The sequence below is a fragment of the Girardinichthys multiradiatus genome, chromosome 22 (assembly GCF_021462225.1).
Source record: "Girardinichthys multiradiatus isolate DD_20200921_A chromosome 22, DD_fGirMul_XY1, whole genome shotgun sequence".
In the NCBI taxonomy this organism is placed as follows: domain Eukaryota; kingdom Metazoa; phylum Chordata; class Actinopteri; order Cyprinodontiformes; family Goodeidae; genus Girardinichthys; species Girardinichthys multiradiatus.
The window spans coordinates 18,952,214-18,974,862 of NC_061814.1; the positions used below are offsets into that span (position 1 = coordinate 18,952,214).

Genomic DNA, 22,649 nt, shown 5'->3' on the forward strand with positions numbered 1-22,649 from the left:
CCTAAAACAAAGGGGAAACACAGGCCTAATCTGGTTACATAAGAAGCCACTGAGTCTGCAGACTGCCTCTGTGGTAATCCTCTAAACTATTCATGTTCAACTGTCCCACAGCAGCACATTAACACACACAGGACGCAGTCACTGTGCGCAAACCTGTGGCTCCGTGCGGCTCTTCTCAGGCGCGGAGTCGCTGTGCAGTAAAAAGTGCTGGAAGCGCACTCTGGTCGCGGCTATAAGCGGCGTATAAACGCCTTTTTCTGCCGAGAAAATTGCCTTGTCTCGTTGCAGCTGGCGGCTCATTGCGCTTTGTGCCCGTGACGATTCCGCTGACGCGCCACTAGCCGCACCACCCATGAGACAGAGAGGAGAACTGTGAGCGACGGAGAGGGGCTGGACACCGGACTCTTTCTTCTCTTCCCTCCTCTGCGACCGCAGACGAACGCCTTCTGTCCTCTTCAAGACCCACTCTACGATATTTAAGCAGCAGTCAAACCAGTAGCATCACCCAGACTCCCCAGCAGCGATGGAGGTACCAGGCTTGGCGCACAATATCACAAGCCCATTAAGTCCCTGCGAGGGGATGATGAAGGACCTGCGTCTGGATTCCATACAGTTATGCGAAAGAGACGGTGAGTGTCTTTTTTGGGGTTATTTGGTTAAAACAAAAAAGGTCATTAAAAGCGCCTGCAAGGAATGCTGTTTTTTGTTCGAGCAGCATGCAGAATCTGTAGTTTGGATAAGGAACGAGGGCCGGCGACTCCGCAGGTTCCTTAGACAGATGAATTGTGCGCTCATGCAGGTAACATAGCTGAATATGTTTACATTATTAATGGAGAAGTCTTTGTTAGAATAACTGGCTAATTTCGCAGACGGGGCATGCACATGTTGGCAGCTGATAAGCGCCTTTATTTCAGCACCACAGGCGTGGACAGAGAAAGGCACCAACCCCGCCTATAGCTTATCAGAGCTGCTTCTAATTCTCTCTCTGAGAAAAGCTGCATTTCTTTTTACTATATTTTCTGTTACGTCTACGCATTTTATTAGTCAAGGTTCAACTGCATTGTTTGATCTCTTCAATCCGATCATTATCCATGTTGCCCTCCAGCCACGTTTCTGGTCTGTGACTGACTTGTCATCAAGCTCCAAAGTTATAAAATTTAGCAGAAAAAAAGAACACATGCAGGTGGTTTTGAATATAGCAAGCAGCACATAAGCGAGAGTCAAACTGGACTAGACTTTCTCCTTCATCCTAATGCGAAACAATTGGTGCAGATGGGAGGAAAAAGCAAGTCATCATGAGGAGAGAATGAAAAGCTAAAACATGGCTGCACCCACAAGAGCGTGCACAGCCGGTGCAGCCCCACACACCCATCAGTCCAATTACACACCACTGATTCCACAGCTGAGGCTTGGTCAAAGAGATATCTTTTTATTAAAGATTAATTGTAGATTAATTTACTTTTGCACCCATGAAATATGGTCACATTTTTTCTATGTGAAAAACGAGTTAGGTCTTTGTGATTCCAATCATTCATATTTGGATTGGCCGGATAAGTCAGTGATTTATCTACATTAATACTGCCCCCGTATGACCCCCAGCATTTGATCAGAGTGCAGCCAAAATGCCATGTTTTCTCCTCTGCCTTAGCTGCTTCACATGCTGCAACACACCAGGATTCATTGGTATCCTCTTAGTGCTTTTTTGGCATCCTTCTAATGCTTACATTTCAGTAATTGCATATAGGTTGGGCAAGCTTGTGCAGATTTCAAGGCAGTGTTTAGGGTGATATTTGTATTTCCATCACAGTTATTTGTGTAAGTAATAGCTCTGTGTCCTTGAGAAGCCCACGTACTCTCTGTTGCTGTGTTGGTCTATTAACAATGTCCATGCAGTCTGTAAACTCAAAACTAGTTTTCGTGATTTAAGATTTGCAGGTGCTGTATCCCTCGGATCATTTGGATGGACCCCAGTGTTATAACTATTAATATGCAAGCGTTTATCATGTTTTTATTATTTGCAAAAATGTACCAAATCTTTATGCAGGTTTAAGTGAAGGTTTGGTTTTGACAGATGCACAAAACACACACTTACAGCACTGTAAGAAATTATTTATCCTTTTACAGTTTGTTCCTGTTTTTTGTCACACTTCAAAGTTTTAAAATCATCAAACACAGTTTAATATCAGTCCAAGATAAACTGAGTAAATACAAAATGCGGTTATTAATCAGTCATTTAATTTTTTTAAGAGAAAAGCTATCCGAACCAATCTGACTTTTTGTTAAAAAAGGTTATTACCCCTCTTGTTAAATCATACATTTTGTCTGATTAACATTTGTTCAGTTTCACTATTGCCAGCCTTGCAGAATCCAAAATATTACTTAAATAGTACCCGTCAGCCAACAAGGAGTAGGCTAATCGATCTCAAAATTCAACAAGTTGTGTCTCAATTTTTAAGAAAGTAATGAAAACAATACCTAAAGCACTGACCCATTGAAGGTCCTTGGTCATCGTTTAAGCATTGCGGCTGACTAAAAAGAACAGTCGTGTTGCCCACAAAACATCCATATTATCCTCAAGACTTTTGGGAAAAGATTCCCTAAAGGCAGGTGTACATCCAATTGCACCTGGTGAACATTATACTAACAGTCAAGCATGGTAGTGGTAGTGTGATGGTCTGTGGCTGCTTTACTGCTTCAGGACCTGGACAACTTAACATATTTGATGGAACCATGAATTCTCTGTTCTACCAGAAAATCTTGAAGGAGAATGTCTGGCCATCAGTTTCTGACCTTAAATTTAGGCTTGCATTGGTTATGCAGCTGGGCAATGATCCAAAGCACCACAGCAGAGCCCATTTTGAATGGATCAATAAAAAATCAAATGAAGGTTTTGGAGTGGCTGAAGTGCAGACCTAAATCCAAACTCAGATACTGTGGCATGATCTTAAACAGGTTGTACTTACTCAAAGACCCTCGAATATGGCTGAATTAAAATAACTCTGCAAATGGGTTTGGGCCATAATTCCATCACAGCAATTTTTAGAAATGCTTGATGGTAGTTGTTGCTTCCATGGCTGACCCAAGCAGTTAGCAGGTTTAATGGAGAATTACGTTTTCAGAAAGAGGCAGATTGGTTTGGATACATCTTTCCCTTACTGAATGAAAACATCATTTGAAAACTGCATTTTGTATTTACTCTGGTTATCTTTGTCTAATATTACAGTTTGTTGAGGCTGTGAAACATTTAAATGTCAAAAAAAGCATAAATTTAAAAAGAATCTGTACAGGGGCAAATACTCTGAACATAAAAATGGAAACCTAAAGTAGCTCCCGTATTGTTTTAGTTGGACTCTCATTTCAGCTAGCACTGTGTGCATGAAATTATGCTCAGAAAGGCTTTGTACTCCTCACTATCTCTGCGTCACAATAGCCAGAAGTCCCTTCCAACGTTCACTTTCACCCTTCTTGGAAACGAAGCGTCATCACATCGGCTCGATGCAGACCGCATCCATTTCTGTTTTACTTTCTAAATTTATCCGAATCCCATTAATATTTAATAGCCTGCATGAGAGGCTTTCACGCCCATGCTGAGCCAGCGAATGAATGCATGGAACTCTCTCACACACACGAAGGCTTGTTTGAGTGTTTCAATGCACAGTGGGAAACAAGTTGTTTCTGTTCCCTGTGTTAGAGTTGGGGTTAATGGTTCACTGTACTCATGTGGCTATGACATGTGTATCTTCAACAAGTGGCAGTGGGAGATGTTTTACTTAGGGTAAAATTGTGTTTGTGTAATCTGATCACTATTTAGATTTAATATCCTTCATCAATGTGTTTTTGAAGGGTGAACAGGCATTGCTTTAATCAGTGGCTGCCATTTATGCAACCAATCACTGTCTGACATTTTACTAAAGGTGAAATTGTACTACTACTTTGTGGACATATTTTTGCTCTTGAGCTGTGAGTGTCTGCAGTCCCTCCAGAGTTACCATTCAGCCTCTTGGCTGCTACTCTGAATAATGCTTTATGATAATATAACCTTATGATTGATAAACATGAAGCCATGCTAAAATAAAAGTATGGTTTAAACTTTTTTTGGTTTTTTTGTCTTTTCTCAAATTTTTTGCTGCCTTTATGCTGCCTCTTGGCCAGGTCCTAACGTAAAGGTAAATTGGTTCTTAAAAAGCTCACCTGGAAAAATAAAAGTAAAATAAATAAAATCACAAACATCGGAGTTTGGTGCATAAAACTTGTCTCTTCCACACAGATAAATGAACGAGGCTCATTGGTTGATTCTGCCAGAGACAAAGCAACAGCAGGTCTGCCTTCTGACATAAACCATCTGAGTACGCTAATGTTTTAGGTTCAGTATTGAACCTGCATAACCTGTTTTGTTAGGTAGTCACTTACTGACATTTTGTTGGATTGCCCATTCATTTTAATGCAGAACATCTACTTAAAAAATACTTATCGTAATACCAACCTGTTATCATACTCATGAGTATGTTCAGAAACTCAGGCCTTTAACTGGAAAAGAAATGGAAGCCTGTTGCTTGTGAATTTAAATGATATGTAAATGAGAAATAATGACTCATTCTGGATTTGGGCAAGTTAAAAACAACTGTTTTGTTGGTCTTCAGTTTAATCTGGTGGGGTGAAAATAACCTAAAAAGCTATTTCTTTATTTGAGCATGACTTAAGGTGGAGGAAACAGTTTAACCCCAGTGCAGCACATTTATCAAACTCTGAAAGATGTTTTCACATTGGCGGCTCACAGCGTGGTTCCTATCTCAGTCTAGCCTGTGCTACGACTAAGACAAAGTTGTAATATTTTTTTTTCCCAAAAGGCTCTGAGTATCTATGCCAACTACTATTGCCTTGTTCATGTTTACAGTTCAGTTTTAGACTTGCAATTTGCACTTCAGATGGCTTGTCTAAGTGTGCACTTGTGCTGTCAAACTATCATCTAGCGTTATTTTTTTCCGTACCCACTATCAGAGCTCTCAGCTGGAGCTTTAGTCGTACCTTATAGACTTGGCGACCACAGGGTGACATTAAAACTGTTCAGACTGAATTGAGGACAGATCCTCTCACCGGTAAAGACTGCTGAAAGGTAATACACAAAATCTTCATGCTTGACTGGAACAAATTCCTACTAGATGCATTAGGAAGGACCTGTATATGCATCTTAAGATATTCATTACTGTCTTTACATATTTTGGGAGTGAACTACATACTAGAAAAGGGGGCTGCAGACAACAAGATCAATACCTTTTTAGTTTAAATTATTTTAGCTGACAAGTTAAATAGCTTTCCTGCAGAGCAGACATCTCTGCACCCTGACACGTGGTACTGTGCTGAAGCATGCAGAGCTCTCCTGCATCGTTGTGAACTCTACCGGGAGTTGCATAATTAATCTGTGCTGAACTCTTAAATAAATGCTCATAAACTCTCATGTTTGCCTGATTATGATGTGGTAAAAACAGCTTTCCTCTACTGTGCAGCAGAGCATTACAGTCCATAAGATGAGGCAAAACAACAAAAGAGTGCCATAATATGTCTTAATGATAATAATATATTCTAGCCAAATTATGTGCTAATCAAATCCAAGAACAAGGAGCCGAGGGTGTAATGCTAGCACATTAATTTAAGTCTAGAAGAGGGTTCAGGCCTCCTGTGAGAGACTGAATGGTTTACTTTTTCTCACAGCCTGACCTTCATCTAGCTTGGCTCTCACTCCTCCATTTTTCATCTTGTCCTCTCAGAGTCTCCAAAGACTTAAAGGGGATTTTAGTTTCCCAGGGAAAAGGTCTGGCTTATCTGGTTTACATTCGATGGTTTTAGTCCTACAATGCCATGCAAAAGTTTTCACACGCCTTAAGTAAACCATATTTTTTTCCATTTCCACCACAAACGTTAATGTATTTTATTAGGATTGTATGGGACAGGACAAAGTAGAGCATTCCTGGGAATTTGTCATGAATTAATGAGGTAGAGGACCCAAATGCGAGCAGGAGGCAGGTAGATTCACCAGATTTGTTTAACAGAAAACAAACAGAAACAAAAACACAACCGAAAACACCAAGAACAAGCAAGGCATGGTAGAAAAATTAAGCTTAAATACTGAGACAATGATTAGTGATGTGAGGAACAGGTAAGTCTAATTAATTGAAAGTGCTGCAGCTGTGTGGGTCCATGAACGGAGGTACTGAGATCAAATGATACATAAATCCATGTAAAGATTACAAAGAGACAGAAAGGAAATAACTTTGCAGCAGCAACACAGGAGAAAATAATCACTGAAGATAATGTCAGTAATCACAAGAATCTACTAGAATACACAGAACTTAGAACATGGCAACCACAACACTGACAAAAGTAAACTCAACATCATATGGATGACGACAAGCCCAAGCAAAAGGACACTTTGTTTTCAAACTTTTTTTATTTTACAAATACATATCTAACTAGTGAGGCGTGTATGTATGCAGCCCCCTTATACGTTAATACCCTCTCATACCCCCCAAATAAATCTGTAGCAATCCAATTTCCCATCTGACCCCATTTCTATTTTTACGCTGAAGTGTGTGGCCTACATCCAAAATGTGCACGTAAGGTGTATAACTAACAGTAGACATCACCCTAAAAACACCACCCTTATGATGTAACATGCTGATGGCAGCATCATGCTGTGGGGATGCTTTTCTTCAGCGGGGACAAGGAACTTGGTCAGAGTTGATGGAAAAATAAATGGAACGAAATATAATCCTGAGGGAAAAATTGTTAATAGCTGCAAAAGACTTGAGACTGGTGGTGGATGTTCATAGGATGACACAAATCTTACAGCAAGGGTAATGATGATTTATATAAAACCATATTCATGTTAGAATGGCCAAGTCAAAGTCTAGCTGGGAATCTGAGAAAGATTGTAAACATACTGAAAAACCTGCAGCTGGAACTCTTTCAAAATGTGATTTACAACGTATTAACTCATGGGGGCTGAATACAAATGAATGTTGCATGTTTTGTTTGTCAAAAGATCCTTTTCCTTACAAAATAATTCTGCCCTACCTTTTTGTGGATCCATCACATAAATTCACACTGAAGTTTGTTGCATGCACATTTTTTTAAGTTCAAAGGGTGTGAATACTTTCACAAGGGACGGCACATCTCACCTTATATTTGTACTCTAGGGTAGACTAGATTGATAGTGAACATAGATTTACATGAAAGTGCTGACTAATGGTTTTTAATGACAGTATTAAGGTGCATTAGGGAAGGATAAGTGTTGGTATGAAGCCCCTGCTTATAAATGAATTAGGTGAGTACTGGAGTAAACAGGAATGAATCAGTGTGGTGGAGTCACAACAAGGTAGGAGGGTAAGAAGCTTCACCGGGTTTAGTTTGAAGGAAATAATTGTTGTAGACATTTTTAAAGAGAAGAAGTAAAGGAAGGATTTTTGCAGCAGGGCTAGTAGCTTGGCAGGTTTTACGCAAATAAATTCAGCAAGTAGATTTCGATGAAATGAATTGATGAAACAGCAAGTATTTTTGTTGGGAAACCTGAGAATAAATCCTCAGAAACCTCCTGTGGCTATATTTCATAGTTGCTTGAGGCAGATGTCAGAGAATGACAACAGACATATTTTTTTTTCTCAGATTTTGGTAAAGGTCAGCACTACCCAGTCTCAAATGGGACTTTACAGCGCTTACATCACTGTCTGGTCTACACTGACTTCATGGAACGCTTCCTCTCTGAGCTGTGCCCCGTCATGTCTCACACTGACCCCCTCAGTCTGAGCCAAATTAATCAGCTCAGCGGGGTCTGGGTTTAATGAGATGGGCACTTTAAATGCAGACCACCAGCATGTCAGGATTTCACCAATCAGCATGGAGAGGACTGGGAGTGCCCTGTAAACTCTGAGCAGTCAGGTCAAGTGCACTCAGAAGGATGCATGTTTATTCCAGGATTTGCTTTGTCCCCTGTGCTTTAAACACTGGCATCATGCATACATGACAAATATTACATTAAAATACATTGCCTTTAACTATAAGGTTATTCTAAAATGTTCCTTAAATGTTCAGTGTCTTGCAGAAGTACTGGCCTTTTTCAAAATATTTTTCACATTAAAACAAACTGCAATGTATGTTATAGCGACACAAAGCACTTCATTTTTGTAAACACCAGAAAAAAGCTCAAAATTAATATACAAAAAAAATCTGAAAAGTGTGTCATGAATTTTCCAATTTAGTCCCTCCTTTTGTTAACAGTGGTCTGCAATTATAGTTGCAAGTCTTTTGGGGAATGTCTCTTCCAGCTTTGCACATTTTAAAACAGACATTTTGGGCCATTCTTCTGCATGATATAGCCAGAGCTCAGTCAGAGCAATTATGAACAGCAATTTTCAGGTCTTGTCACAGATTATCAAATGGATTTAGGTATGGATGGTGACTGGGCTATTTTAACTCATGAATATGCTTTGATCTATACCATAGTGTCCAAAGTCAAGTCAAGTTTATTTATATAGCACTTTTCAGCAACAAGGCACTCAAAGCGCTGTACGTAAGGAAAAACATTACAATGATACAGAAAATCAAACACAGAAAAACAAATCAAATGACATTAATAATCCTTGGGAGTTTACTGGTAAGAGCTGGTTCTAATCCAATCTTTCTACTAGAGGTAATTAGCTCATTAAGTCCTCTGTGGTAAGGAATTCATCCTGTGCTAGAAGAAAAATGATAATATTAATCCTTGAGGTCGCTGGTATGAGGCAGTCGTGGTCCCATAATTCAAATAGGCTGGGTCACTGGTATAAAACATTTTTAGTCCAAACTCTTTAAATACTAATAATGTTTGGCTTTCACTGGTATGAAATTGTTGCCATACAATCCTTCCAAGAAATCTAAAAATGTCTGGTCATTGGTGTAAAAACAGCTTTAGGCAAGTTTTCATATGCTAATAATATTTGGCTTTTGCTGGTAATCCTTCTTAGAAATCTGAAAATCTATGAAAAGTAATGAAATCACACATTTAGGTAAAGTAAGATAGGAGGGAAAAAAATCATAATTCTGACTCTATTCTTAGCAGAATAGAGTCTGAAATAGTACAAAAAACCTCAGCAGGGGTAAACAACACACAGATAAGTAAAGATTCAGCAAGGGTACGGTGGAATCTTGAGGGTGTGAATATATATAAGTCTGAGTGTGTTTGCAAGAATTAGACTTTAAACACTGATAGACGCGCCATTGTCTTTGAGAAGAGAGGTGGAAGTTTTATCAATCGGCCGCATAGTCCTATCAGCACACAGCTGGTAGGGGAGTGCTGGGGAAGAGCGTTGTGTTCATATAACATCCAGGAGAGATTTTGTCGATAGCCAGTTAGTAGAAGTTGCCAAGGCCACACTGGGGCGCTAGATTTATGTTGTGGTTCAGGCAATTGTGAATTTCCAACTAACTTAAGAGTTTTACTGGTATGTTTCAATTGGGAATCCAAATAGCCAAATTTCTGGTACTTTCCGCAGATCTCAAGCGTACAACTTCTCCAAGATTATATCCTTTAACCTCTGAGTCTAACCGCTGCCAGGCTGTGATTCTGTTCAAGAATCGTGTCCAGCTTGCGATTCTGCTCTCTTAACATTTCAGTCTGAATGTTGATCGCTCTACAGACTTCATCCAATATCGCTGGCAGCTTTGGAATGCTTTGAACAGCCGCCTACGTTTTGCGAATCACTCAATAAGCCAGGTAACCACCAACTCCAAACAGCAGAAATCCTGTTATCAAAAGTCCAAATATGTACACATTTTCTATGTCCTCGACCGACATCGTAGTCAGGCACACAGTCTTCCACTGCTGCCAAGAATCCATTGTGTTTCCAGAGAAGAACGTCCCGTCTGGACAAGAGGGTCACCTTTACCCTGTCTTCCCGTTGAAACATTTTTTATCAATTATGTTGAGAGTCCAGCTGACCAAATCCATAATTTAGTTTGGAGGATATGCAAAGTGAGCCACTGAGAAAAATACAAACAAAAGCAGAAGCAGGGATCAGCAGGGAGGGAGGGAGAGAGAAAAAACGCGTGTCTTCCACCAAGAGCAAGAGACCGATAAACCATTTGCAGCCCTAAAAATGATTCTGTGCAGCCTGCGACCACAGTTAATGAATGATACAAATGTGACCAGTTGACACAATTGGTTGTTGCACCTTTTAGAAAGAAAAAATCTGATGCAAGGCCTCCTAAAACAGACGTCGACAAATTAATGCAAAATGTTAGGTACAACACAAAGTGTTTGTCTTTTATGAACCATGTTTTTCGCTTTCATTTTCATCTCATAGTAAACAGAACTACCAACATCGAGTGAGTTTTACTTTAAACATCCACTCAGTAAACTTGCTTTAATTTCGAAGAAAGAGTGACCCAGAATCAGTTATTGTTGCTGAGAACAGGCTCAACCCCAAAAGATTTAAGAAATGTTATGTTTTTCTTTCAATAAGGCAAACATGTGAGACCATTTTTATCTTTCAGATCTACAATGACGTAGTACCTTTTTCTACCGAAGTCAGACTAGCTTGTTCATCTAATTACAATATTGCATGTTTAATTTACTGTTTAGTAGGTAAAAATTAAATCATAATAAAGTCACTTTTTGGCATTTTGCATTATTGAAAAACATTATTCAGTGTTTGTGGAGACGATGTTTTCCAGTGCACAAAGCGATTTGCATGTAGGTGTCAAGTTAGGTCTCATCTGACCTGAGACCTTCTTTCAACAATGGATTTGCGGAGTGCACAACTAATAGCTGTTCTGTCAACAAATTTGCCCACTTGAGCTGTGGGTTTCTGCAGCTCCTCCAGAGTTACCATGGACCTCTTGGCTTCTTCTGATTAATGCTCTCCGTGCACAGTCCGTCAGTCTAGATCAGCAGCTTTGTGTTGACAGGTCTGCAGTTCTTTCCATTTACAGATGACCGATTGACCTGAACAGTGCTCTGAAATATTCAAAGCTTGAGATGTGTTATAACCTAAACCTGCTTTAAACGTTTTGACAATTTTATCTCAGATCTGTCCAGTGTGTTACTTTGTCTTCTTGATGTTGTTTCTTCAATAAAGTTCTCAAAAAACAGAACAGTTGTGGTTATATTAAGAATTTTTTACATGGAGGCAGACTTGGTTCTGATGGGTGACTACTGAGGCCAATTAGTGGAACTGGGTTTTATTTAGAGGAAGCAGAATTAAGGGGGTTGATTAAAAATGCATGTCACACTTCTTAGGTTTTTATTTGCAAAACAGCTGTGAAGATTATCATTTGTCTTCCACTTTACATTTATGCACTGCTTTGTGTTGGTCTATCAAGTAAAAACCCATTAAAAATACATTAAAGTTAACGGCCCCATGGTTCAGAGTCGGGTGCTGTCAACCTTTCTTATGTTAAATTATTTTTAGAAACAGTCTGTTGTTACCAAAAGAAAATTATTGAGGGTTTTAATTTGGTCTCTTTGTGAAAAGGTCGTGACTGCATGTTTTATCTGCTTTCAGTCCTCAAGCTACATAGAGGGTGTTAAAAGGTACCCTCTGCATGTCTAATTTTAAGAAAATCAATCTACAAAAGCTGCACTGTTTGAGACTTACTTGGAGGTGAGGCGTTAGAGTGCACAAACCCAATTACGAGTCCACTCTTTTATCTCTGCCTCTCCCAGCCAATGACCGGAGATGGATTTTCCGTGCTCCAGTACTCCAGCCATTTCCAACCCTCTATAGAGCCCAGTCATGTTGAACATTACCCCCCAAATACGACATTCTTGAATTTTACTCACTGTTGTGTTCAGACCCCAGAGCATAAACAGACAATGCATTGTTACCATGCCAAGTGGGCGTCTCAAAGTCCGTACTCTGTCTAATGTGACAAAGCTCTTATTCAGCTGGGCTTTGTTTTTCCATCAGCCTCTGGGTGAACTTTGAGTTGTAAAGCCTTTTGCAGCCAAATAATATGTAGCAGATACTTTATTCATAGTCTTTGATTAAAAGCATTGGTTTTTGGTTGAGGTCAAATAGGTTAATGATGGTGTGCCAAAAATATGACCCTGTTTACCTTTCGAATGCTCTTGCTACTGCAGTAGATTTATAAAACTGATAAGCATACTAGCATCTGCTTTGAGGGGAAGGGAGTTAAGTATCTGAGATATTTAATGCCGTTGAGGCTCTGTAAAGCAGAGCGTGCAGAGAACGCTGTTTCCATGGCAGCATATACAGTAAGCAGCTCTGTACCGCTGTGCATTTTTAAGGCCACATTGTAAATGTTGTGTTCAAGTCCTACTGCAGTATTTTGGAAAGCTTTAGTCACTGCATGGGAAGATAAATCTGTTTGGACTAACTAAATTCTTGGAGTCAGAAGTTATATTTTGAGCTGTGTGCATAAAACAGTGTGAGTCATGATCACCTCTGGGTCTGCACAAGCAATATTCAAGCGCCAAGTATGAATTTTGAAGGAATATCAGTCATTTGATCCCATTTTACTGATATTATTGGTTCAATGGTGACAGTCTTCTTTTTTTTATTTATTCAGGTAGCAAATCCCAGGATGGCAGCATGGAGGAACTCCCTGTTCCTCAGAACATCAAAATCAGCAACATCACTTGCGACTCCTTCAAGATCTGCTGGGACATGGAGGCGCAGAGCAAGGAACGCATCACACACTACTTCATTGACCTGAATAAGAAGGAGAACAAAAACTCAAACAAGTTTAAACACAAGGTAAAAATGCTCAAATTAGACAGATAAACAACCTTTAAAGGTGACGCCACTGTGATATGAATCACCAAACACACTCTGTGTGGCCTTTGAAAACCAATAGGCACATTACTAGTACATTTTTAAATATTAAAATATTAAATCCAGAACCTGAATCATTCTCTGAAATTGATTTTCCTATGTTTTTATTATTGGTAAAATTCTCTTCTCAAATAACTAGTCGTGACAATTATTTCAACAGAGATGGTAAAGCTGTATGGGTCCCACTGTGAACCACAGCTCAATTAATATTACCTTTATATCGTCTACGGTTTACAACTTGAAAGTAATGCCAGCCACAAATTACCCAAATGTGTGCTGCTTGATTCATGTTCAGTTCACACGGTTTATGTGTTGACAGAATTTTGTATGAGGTACGAATAACTTATTTATTTTTTAGTTTTTATAAAAAAATCAACTATAAAGCATCAGAACTTTTGCAATAAACAGCTGCAAGAGATACTTACTAGACAATATACATGTGGAAACCCAACTTCTGTGATCATTCGAAAGCTCTAGGTTGGTTTGGGGGCCCCTAAACAGCTGCTTAGGTCCCTCATAAACAATAAACATTAGACAGCGGTCATGTTTTTACAGAAGCGCAGTAGTTTTTAGCACAAATGTGTTTGTTTCTATCAGTTAATTAAATTATGTGAATTTTCCCTACCTGTTCACAGCCTGTAGGCATAGCAACCTGAACATGTGTTAACTGATGATAATGTAATTGGAAATAAACTTGAGCTCACATTTAAGAATGTGCTTTAACATAACACACTATTAATAGTGAAATAAATATAGAATACAATATTATTTTTCAGATTGAACTGAATCGATTGGAAGTTTTATTTTAAGTATATCAGGGATATATATTAAGACATTCAGCTTATGCAGTTCTGAGATAAAATGCATGAATTCAACTCAGATTTATCTTGAACTGCTATCCTTCATGCTTAACAATGACGTTTTACTGTTAATGTATAACAAAACATTGTTAAGAAAAAAAATCTTTAATGTCTTTGTTGGTGTTTTATTGTTCTGTCTATGAATAAAGTTGCATCACATGATCAAATTCTTTTGATTTTAGATAAATAAAACTATTTGTTCATCCTTTCTGAAACTAACTCTGCAGCTTAGCACTCCTAAGTGCTGTCTTTGCAATCATGAAGCACTAAACACTGTGGAGACTAAGTTTTAAAAACGGTAGGAATCCAAATTTTTATCAGATTTCCTACACTGTTTGAGAAAGTGTGTAAATGTTTGGGATTTCATTCTAGGAAATTATAATGTCTGGATAAATATGGGAAAAAAGATGTATGGAAAGGGTCTGTATTTCAAGACTATTCCCTGTTCTATTGTCATTGTGTATTACAAATCTCTTCATTCATAAAAATAAATTGCTCTAACAAATAATTACAATGATATCGACCATTTTTTATTCAGTTTACCACATTAGGTCTTTAGTTTATTATTTTAAGGTATGCTTGTTTGATTTACTTACTGAAAAACCATTAAGACACACATGCTTGATAAATCCTATCTCACTTTTAACAAAACATGGGATGATTCTTCAAAATAATTAACACATTTTTTGAGTTAAAGTGGAGTTTTGCCTCAACTCGACCGTTCGTTCAAAGCTTAAAGCAAAACGATTTCTTTGGAGATGGTTTTGTTTAAAGATTCACAGGAGACTGGTGCTTAGTGCTCTGATGGGCTAGCGACCCCCTCACACCCCTCTCTTTCTACACCAACATGATGGCGCTCCTTTGGATCTGCTTTAGTAATCGTTAATATTAGTTTCATCAGCCTGCTTTTTGTATTTTATTTCTTTGGGTTGCTGCAGAGAACCTCTCCTCTTTCTGCTTTGTTGTAGCGGGATGACTCTGTTGCTAGGCAGGAGCTATCGGTCCAATCACTGAGCTGCTATGGCCATCTGATACCTGTGTGGTGGGGGGTTGTTGATGGGATTTGACAGAGCAGTTTGAGTTTATAAATTACCTGGTCAGATGTGTTGATGTGTGAGTCTGCATGTAGCTGAAAGAAAGCCATACATGGGCAGTCTCTTTCTGAGTAATTTGGTCGTGTCAAAACTGACCTTTCCCCTCCTTTGCCTTCCTTGTCATCCTGTTCTTCCCATCTATCCAGGATGTTCCCACCAAGCTCGTGGCCAAGGCGGTTCCTCTGCCCATGACGGTGCGGGGCCACTGGTTCCTGAGCCCCCGCACGGAGTACACCGTGGCCGTCCAGACGGCATCCAAGCAGACCGACGGCGACTACGCCGTCTCCGAGTGGAGCGAGATCATTGAGTTCTGCACTGCTGGTGCGTAATCCACAACTCGAAATCTAATGACTGTTCTGTATTTCCCTGATAACTACCATCAGAGCTGGCCTGAATTACAGAGAACCAAACGAAAAAAAAATACAAAGAAAACCTGAATATGACATTGGAGAGGGAGAATATTAAAGGAGGTCTGATGCAGTGAGTTTAGGAGACGTTCTGTATAGGGATGGAGAAGATGTTGTTGAGGAAATGGAGGGATGAAAGGACCAAGGGGAGCTGTGCTATGTCCACTGATTCTGAGGTCACATAACATAACAACCACCAAGAGGCTCGGAGTTGGGGAGGGGAATGGGTGGTGAGGAGTCTCGAGGGGGGGTATCACTGAGGCTGGCCACTGAAGCCTACTGGCTGAACATAACGAACATACAGCTTAGGCCCTTTTATGCACATTCCCCAGTTTTGGCAAACAGCCACAGTAGGGGCTTTGGGGCTATGCACTATATCACCATCTCATTAAAATAATTTTAGTTCCGTTTTTTTGGTGTACTACTGATAGAAAAGCAAACTATTGTGAATCAAGATAACATTAATGAAAAGAAGAGGAATTGACGCTTAGCAATGAATGTGAGATTGCTTGAACCTAATTTCATATGTTAGAATAATATATAACCAGCCGACAATTTAGGAAAGAAATTGGTCCTTTATGTCCTTTGTTACCTTCAACCTGTCACACAGATGCAATTTATTTCAATTTCTTTAAACTATTGAAAAATAATAGCAATAACAAGGTTTAAAGGAAATAATAGTATTTTGTACAACACCTATAAAGTGACAGACCAAGGTGACGGTCCCAGCTTTTTAAGAAGGGGAGTGGAGAGTGAGGATCAACGGATCACACTTCTCAGACTCCTGGGAAAACTTACTTTGGGGAGTTAGAAAGGAGGCTCTAATCAATTACTTAACTGTGGATTCTGGCCATGGAACTGTGGACCAGATTTATGCCTTTACAGAATGTCATGAAGAGGTCATGGAAGTTTTGTTTTGGTCTACATGTGTTTGTGGACCTGGAACGAAATCAAGCTTGTCCACAATACGTGATGAAGTCCACCGGCGCTGCCCCTTCTTTGTGGTGTTGATAGAAAGGATCTCAAGGCCTGTTCATAGAGGGGAGGGTGTCTGATTTAGTGAACCTCGGGGTCTCATCTTGGCTTTTTGCAGAAGATGTGGTTGTGTTGGTGTCTTTGAGCCATGATCTTCAGTGTTCGCTAAAGCAGTTCTGAATGTGTATTTGGTATTTTGTTCTGCAGTACTGTGGGAACTGCTTTTGTCTGTTATGGAGAAAGAGGAGCTAGGCCAAAAAGCAACGGTCTCGATTCACCCGGAGTCACAAGATATTGATCATCACTGAAAGAATTAGAGCTTGGATACCATCGGATAAAATGAGCTTCCTGTGTACGTTAGCTTAGAGTGACGTTGGCATCCGTCTGAAGCCTGTATTAATTTTCAGAATGTCGCTTGAACAAAGACAAACGAGTCCCTGTTTCTCTGAAATCACACGCCTGCCTCATCAGATGATTCAAGTTGCTAAAAAACTATTGTATTTAAATATCCCTAATGATATATGTGTCATTGATATACTATGTTTAGGATCTATTCAGTTCATCTGGCTTTACAATACCTCATATGGGTATTATGACATAATACCTGCATCATTTTGTTTACTGATCCACTTGTATGTAGCCCACATGTAATTTCACAGTAGGAAGTTTGTCAATTATATGTCAAATAATCAGCAGATGTCAGTACTCCCAAATAAGCTGTTAAACAGGGCTTTGTGTGTTCAGCATTTTAGTGAAGCAATTGCTGGAAAGATTCAACACATTTCTGGGGCTTCATCTGGCTACTGGGTTGGCCCACCCCTGCTCCTTTGTATCAAAGGGATTCAGCTGAGGTAGTTCAGGCATCTCATTAGGAAGCCTCTTGAGGGGCTAAGCCTAACCCTTGAGGTTATCTGGGTACGTCCTATTGGGGGTAGACTATAACTTCCTGGAGAGACAATATTAATCCCCCAGGGGAGAGGGATGTCTGGACTTTAAATCCTAGCCCCGTTAGCCAATGACCTGATCTCAGATAAGTGGACAACATTAAATAGATGTGTGGTGCATCTCTTAGATTAGGTTGTGAAACAGCAGTGAATAAGCAGTTTATAAAGGAGAAACGTGAATTAAGAGCATTATAATGTTCCTGTACGTCCTAGCTGGGTAGAAAGATTCCTAAATAAACAAATGCCTAGTGAGTTATCAGAAAGCACACACAACAGTCTGTGAGTGAGATTCAAACACCACAACGGGCAGAAACAAAGTCAAGTAATTCTTTAAACAAAAAATCTGACTTTTAGATATAAAAAAGAGAATTTGTGGGATGTATTTGGGTGCTATGGGATGAAGAATTCCCTTCATTATTTTGGCTTGTGCCAACATGTAGTGGGTGAGAGTAGAATTATATTACAAAGTTTTATTAAATGTTTTTGCTTTAATTGCTTCCTAACAAAAAGGAAATTAAGTGGGCAGTAATTGCGTTACCCTTCATGCCAAGTTCATATTTCTTCTTTGGCAGAGCAGAAAATCTAGATTCATGACAATTGAAGATCTGTTTTCAATGTACAATTTGATTTTCACCAATAAATGATGGATCTCTTTCTAGATTACTCTACGGTGCATCTAAACCAGCTGTTGGAGAAGGCCGAAGTCATTTCTGGGCGGATGCTGCGTTTCTCTGTCTTCTACAGGAACCAACATAAAGAGTACTTCGATCACGCCAGGTGAGCATGGCCATCACTATGATTTCACCATGTTTATATCTGTATCACCAGTGGCTCACTCCGTTCTCTGTTTGAGTGAGACATCTATTGAAGCAGTCATGTGTCAGCAAAGTAGATAGATCACTCAAAGACAAATGTTCTAATGCTTCAGTCTCAGCACATCTAGATTTTATTTGTATACTGCTGCCACGACAACACAGGGATGCAGACTGTTCTATGTGTCTAGCCATCAATATAGAAACCTTTTACTGTACAAACAAACTAATGGCCTCATAACTTTGGTTTAAAGCGCTTCACACCAGCTGCTTTGAGTAAAAAAAAAGTGAGATTCAGCTGGAAGGTGCAGGTGGAAGCATCTTAATTACTTCCATAAATCCAAATATGCCACATCAAACTACTGAAAGAAAGAGCCTGATCTTCCAGGAAACCTCTCTGCACACATACCTAAGATACAAGAATGTTGTTTTTACTCCCTCAAAGCAAGCCAACAACACTTAGCTACTCCGAGCGGGCAGACGGCTTTTTGTCCTACTTTTCTCTTCAAATGGACATTCCTTTCTTTCCCCTGTTTTCCTTCCATCGGATTGCTGAGAGGAATTGCTCACGGTTATACAACCGTGTCTTTACTTAAGCTGCAGCTTCTAAGCACTCTTTTGTCTGCGCTGTGCAGCATGACGTCATTCCTCCTTTTCCTTTTTTTTTTTTTTGCTGAGTTGCAGCTAAACCAGTTCATGGAGAGTGTTTTTGGTGAACTGCCCCATCATGTGGGAATTACCAGTACTGACATTACCATGCAAGGAGAGCGGAATTCCCTCAATAAAACATAAATAACGGGCTTGAGATTAATCTCTGGAGTTGTAGTTACTCGATTGGGATTTATACTTTGACATTTTGAGCTCATTTATTCTATTTTAATGAATATTTGTTGTTCAGAAGACTGTCCATGTGTTTTGGGTGGTTAATACTTCAAATGAAAGGAGGATTTTGTTTTACTATAGGACTGGCACATTGTATCACACTCATCATTGCTGGTAGCTTTTTTTTAATCCAGTTCCATGACTTTATAAAACTACTCCAGTTTCTATCCATTAATATACAATACATTGTATGTGCATATATAAGATTAAAGATTGGCTTAATATCTGTGAGGATACAAAAATAAATAATTGTTGTATCATTAGTAACAGATGGTGAGCATAATGGGTAATTTAAGGTACATTCACGAAATCCTAACTGCCCTCTTTTTATTGGATAAAAATGGGTAAAGAAAAAGTAAGTCACAAATATTTGTACAGTGCCTAAAAAAATACCTGAGCTGTAAAGAAAATATGTTGTTTTAACTTTTTTTAAATAGTGGGCCATTTATTTAGCCCCCTTTACGTAACTTAGTCAATTTAACCCAACACAATATAATTTTGATTCAATTTAATATCCATTTTATTGTATATACAAGTAATTGTTCTGTGAAGGCTTCGGAAGTTTGTTTCCTCTAAATAAAATCTGGTCTTACCAGCTGCCTTTAGAAGTCACCTAATTGGTAAACTGAGTCCAGTATAAATGAAGCTCATTAGAAATGCACATGTTCAGTGAAGGCCTTGGAAAATGCTTAGAGAATATATGTGAACAAACATCATGAAGATCAAGGAACACAGCAGACAGGTCAGGTAAGGAAGTTAAAGCAGGACATGGCCATCCACCAGGCTAAGGAAGGAGATCTCTAGAGAAGCTGCCAAGATCCCCGATGGTAACTCTGGAGGAGCTGCAGAGATCCACAGCCCAGGTGTTGACACAACTCCTAGTTGTGCAATCCCTAAATTAAACATGACTTCCATTCAAAACACTTCATGTAACAATAAACCAAGTATCACTTCAAGTAAGTACCACGTTGTATTGGTCTATCACACAAAATCCAAATGAAATGCAATAAAGTTTGGGGTTGTAATGTAAAAAATGTGCATACAAATGTGTTTCAGATTGATAAACTGAGTGAAAACTAACAAATAAATAAAAGCGAGATTCATTCTTTCCAAACTACAGGGAGGCGCAGGAGAACCGGATGCTGCCGTCAGTAAAAGACAACAGCGGCAGTCACGGCTCACCCATCAGCGGCAAGCTGGAGGGCATCTTCTTCAGCTGCAACACAGAGTTTAACACCGGCAAGCCTCCGCAGGACTCCCCCTACGGCCGCCTTCGCTTTGAGGTCCGGGCTGACACGCTCTTCAACCCCGACACTAATCTGTACTTCGGAGACTTCTACTGCATGTACACAGCCTACCACTATGTCATTCTGGTCCTGGCACCAAAGGGCTCCCGGGGCGACGAGTTCTGCAAGCAGAGGCTCCCGGCGCTCGACATCAGCAACAACCGCTTCCTGACCTGCAACCAGGACGACGAGGGTGGTCTGGTGTTTCATCACGCCCAAGACGTCATCTTGGAGGTGATCTACACGGAGCCCGTGGACCTGGCTCTGGGCACGGTGGCAGAGATCAGCGGGCACCAGCTGATGAGTCTGTCCACAGTAAACGCCAAGAAGGACCCCAGCTGCAAGACCTGCAACATCAGCGTGGGCCGCTAAAAGGGGGACGAATGTCCAAGAAGGGGAGAGAAGGACTTGATTTGACTGACCCCATCCACACAAAGACAGGTCACATGTACTGATGAAGCAGACAAACGCATGCATGAAGCAGCAAATTTCTAAGGCTCATTACTCCCCTCCCTATCCGAAACCATCATTCCCAAAGACGAAAGAAAAAAAAAGGGGGGTAGGTAAACACTCAAAATCATCATCATCCAATAAGGGTAAAAACACCGAAATTCATAGATCCTTTCATCCATCAGCTAGCTCATATTTGTATACTGACCAAACCCTTTAACTGTACTAAAAAAAGTCTGCTTCTATTAAACTTTCTGCTTCTTTTATAGAGTTATCCACGTTAAATTAATAATCTTAGCCTCGGTGTTGCTGATGCACTGTTAAAAAGCAATTTAGACTCTGGATTGACTTTTTTTCTGAATACTATTGCATTACATTTCTATCATTTTAGACTGATTCAGACGCCTATTTACCTCCTCCTAGTGGCATGGACTGGTACTACAGTTTTCTAGGGCTGCAACACTCGTAATCAGTCCATTTAATTTCTTTCATACCAAAGGAATTAAAAACCAGACGTTAAATCGCTGTGAAGTCTGAACCGTACTAATGCAACAGTCTCTCCGTGTGTATCCAAAAAAATCTTTGGTGACCAACTGTGAGCAAATTAATAATTTAGAAAAAAAAAAAAAAAGCACGATGCAGTTCTGTGCAGCATGTGTTGAAGCTGTCAGCACCTCCATCATGGAAACCTCTGCAACAGCCGCTCTTATTTCATTATCAGTGTAAAGTAAGTAGAACCATGAAATGTGTTTTCGCAGATTAAATGTGAAAAAATATTTATTTTTATTAATACACTCATATATATGGATAGATAGATATAAATACATAGAAAACTATATAAACCAGAAGTGCACAATCTCAAAAGCTCATATCCTTGTCAACATACACATTTGTGGGGGAGGGGGTGACTTCATATAGGCATAAAAAAGGGGAAGTTAACACAAATTTCAAATACAACTTGCACTATGACGCCTACGTTCACTGCATACGTTACAAGATCAACATCTAAATTGGATGATCATAATTTAGTTGAGCGATGAAATTCTGAATGCATATCATAGCACAATGTAGGACAAAAAACTGACATGCACAAACACTGCTGGATGTCTCAGTAATTGCATTTAAGCTTACTTCATTATTTTCATAAAACAGCACTTTGACAAATGCAATTTCCACGTCAACTATGAGGGAAAGAAAATCGTTTTGGCATTAAAAAAGGGAGTGAGTAGCAAAGTGCCATAATATACATGAAGTATTCATAAATTAGTTGAATGTAACTAAGGCTGCTTCATTGTTGACATGGTAACTGCACCAAATGGCTATAACAGGGTTATAAAAGTGTCCTACTTGATGGGAACACAAAAGATCTCGACCCAGTATTTATTTAGCGTCAACGATTTCAAAATCCAGTTCTCTTCATGTAAAGTGCATTTACATTATGAGCATGGAATGAAATAAGACCCATCAGCATCAAACTTTTTTTTTATTTCCAAAAAAACGATCGAGTTGTATTGTTAAATAAAACAAAAAAAGTCCCACTGTGATGACTCAACTTGCTTTAGTTGAGTCTTGTTTACTGAGCAGAGCCTCCAGTAGACGGAGCTTCGCCTTGAGGTTCTTGTACTGGCAGTACTCCTCCGCCATTGGTCCACGGTCCTCTTTCTGACAGGCCCTGTTAGCATGAGATGCAGGTAAGATGATGCAAAAATGGCAAAAAACCCTTTTCGTTTTTCGAAGATTCGAAACAAACTGCAGCAGCTTCCACGACTGGTTGATGGTCCCTATGTTGCCTTACTCAGATAGCTTTGTACAGTGTGTGTATTGTATTCAACAACTAACTGTATTTACTTTGGAGAACTAACATGTACAATGCAAATGATGTGTACAGTTCAGAACAAATGTCTATCTCTGTCTCCTTCTTGAGCTCTCTGTGCTGGGTTAACGTTACATGGGCGTGCATTACACTGTTGTACCATTACGATGGTTCTTTCTTTTGTAGATGTCTTCTGTTTTTCACAAGGCATTGTTTAAAAAAAAAAAATCATGTTCCTAGTTTATTAAAAGACTGAATAAAACAGAAATGCCAAGAAATCTGAAAGACTTGTGTTTTAG

General features: G+C 39.5%; 2 protein-coding genes across 2 annotated transcripts in view; one reads left to right on the forward strand and one right to left on the reverse strand.

The window, feature by feature from the left end:
• phyhiplb (phytanoyl-CoA 2-hydroxylase interacting protein-like b) lies at positions 1-22,628 on the forward strand. The gene is made up of 5 exons (XM_047351710.1): positions 1-629; positions 12,562-12,749; positions 14,928-15,102; positions 17,767-17,884; positions 19,922-22,628. The coding sequence occupies exons 1-5, from the start codon at positions 524-526 to the stop codon at positions 20,457-20,459; spliced, it is 1,125 nt and encodes a 374-aa protein (XP_047207666.1). The 5' UTR covers positions 1-523; the 3' UTR covers positions 20,460-22,628.
• The window catches only part of LOC124859137 (protein FAM13A-like), a 27,469-nt gene continuing 26,821 nt past the window's right edge, over positions 22,002-22,649 (reverse strand). Inside the window, exon 21 of the mRNA XM_047351702.1 lies at positions 22,002-22,209. Within this exon, the coding sequence (XP_047207658.1) occupies positions 22,086-22,209 (124 nt within the window). The 3' untranslated portion in view covers positions 22,002-22,085. The remainder of the gene's footprint in view (positions 22,210-22,649) is intronic.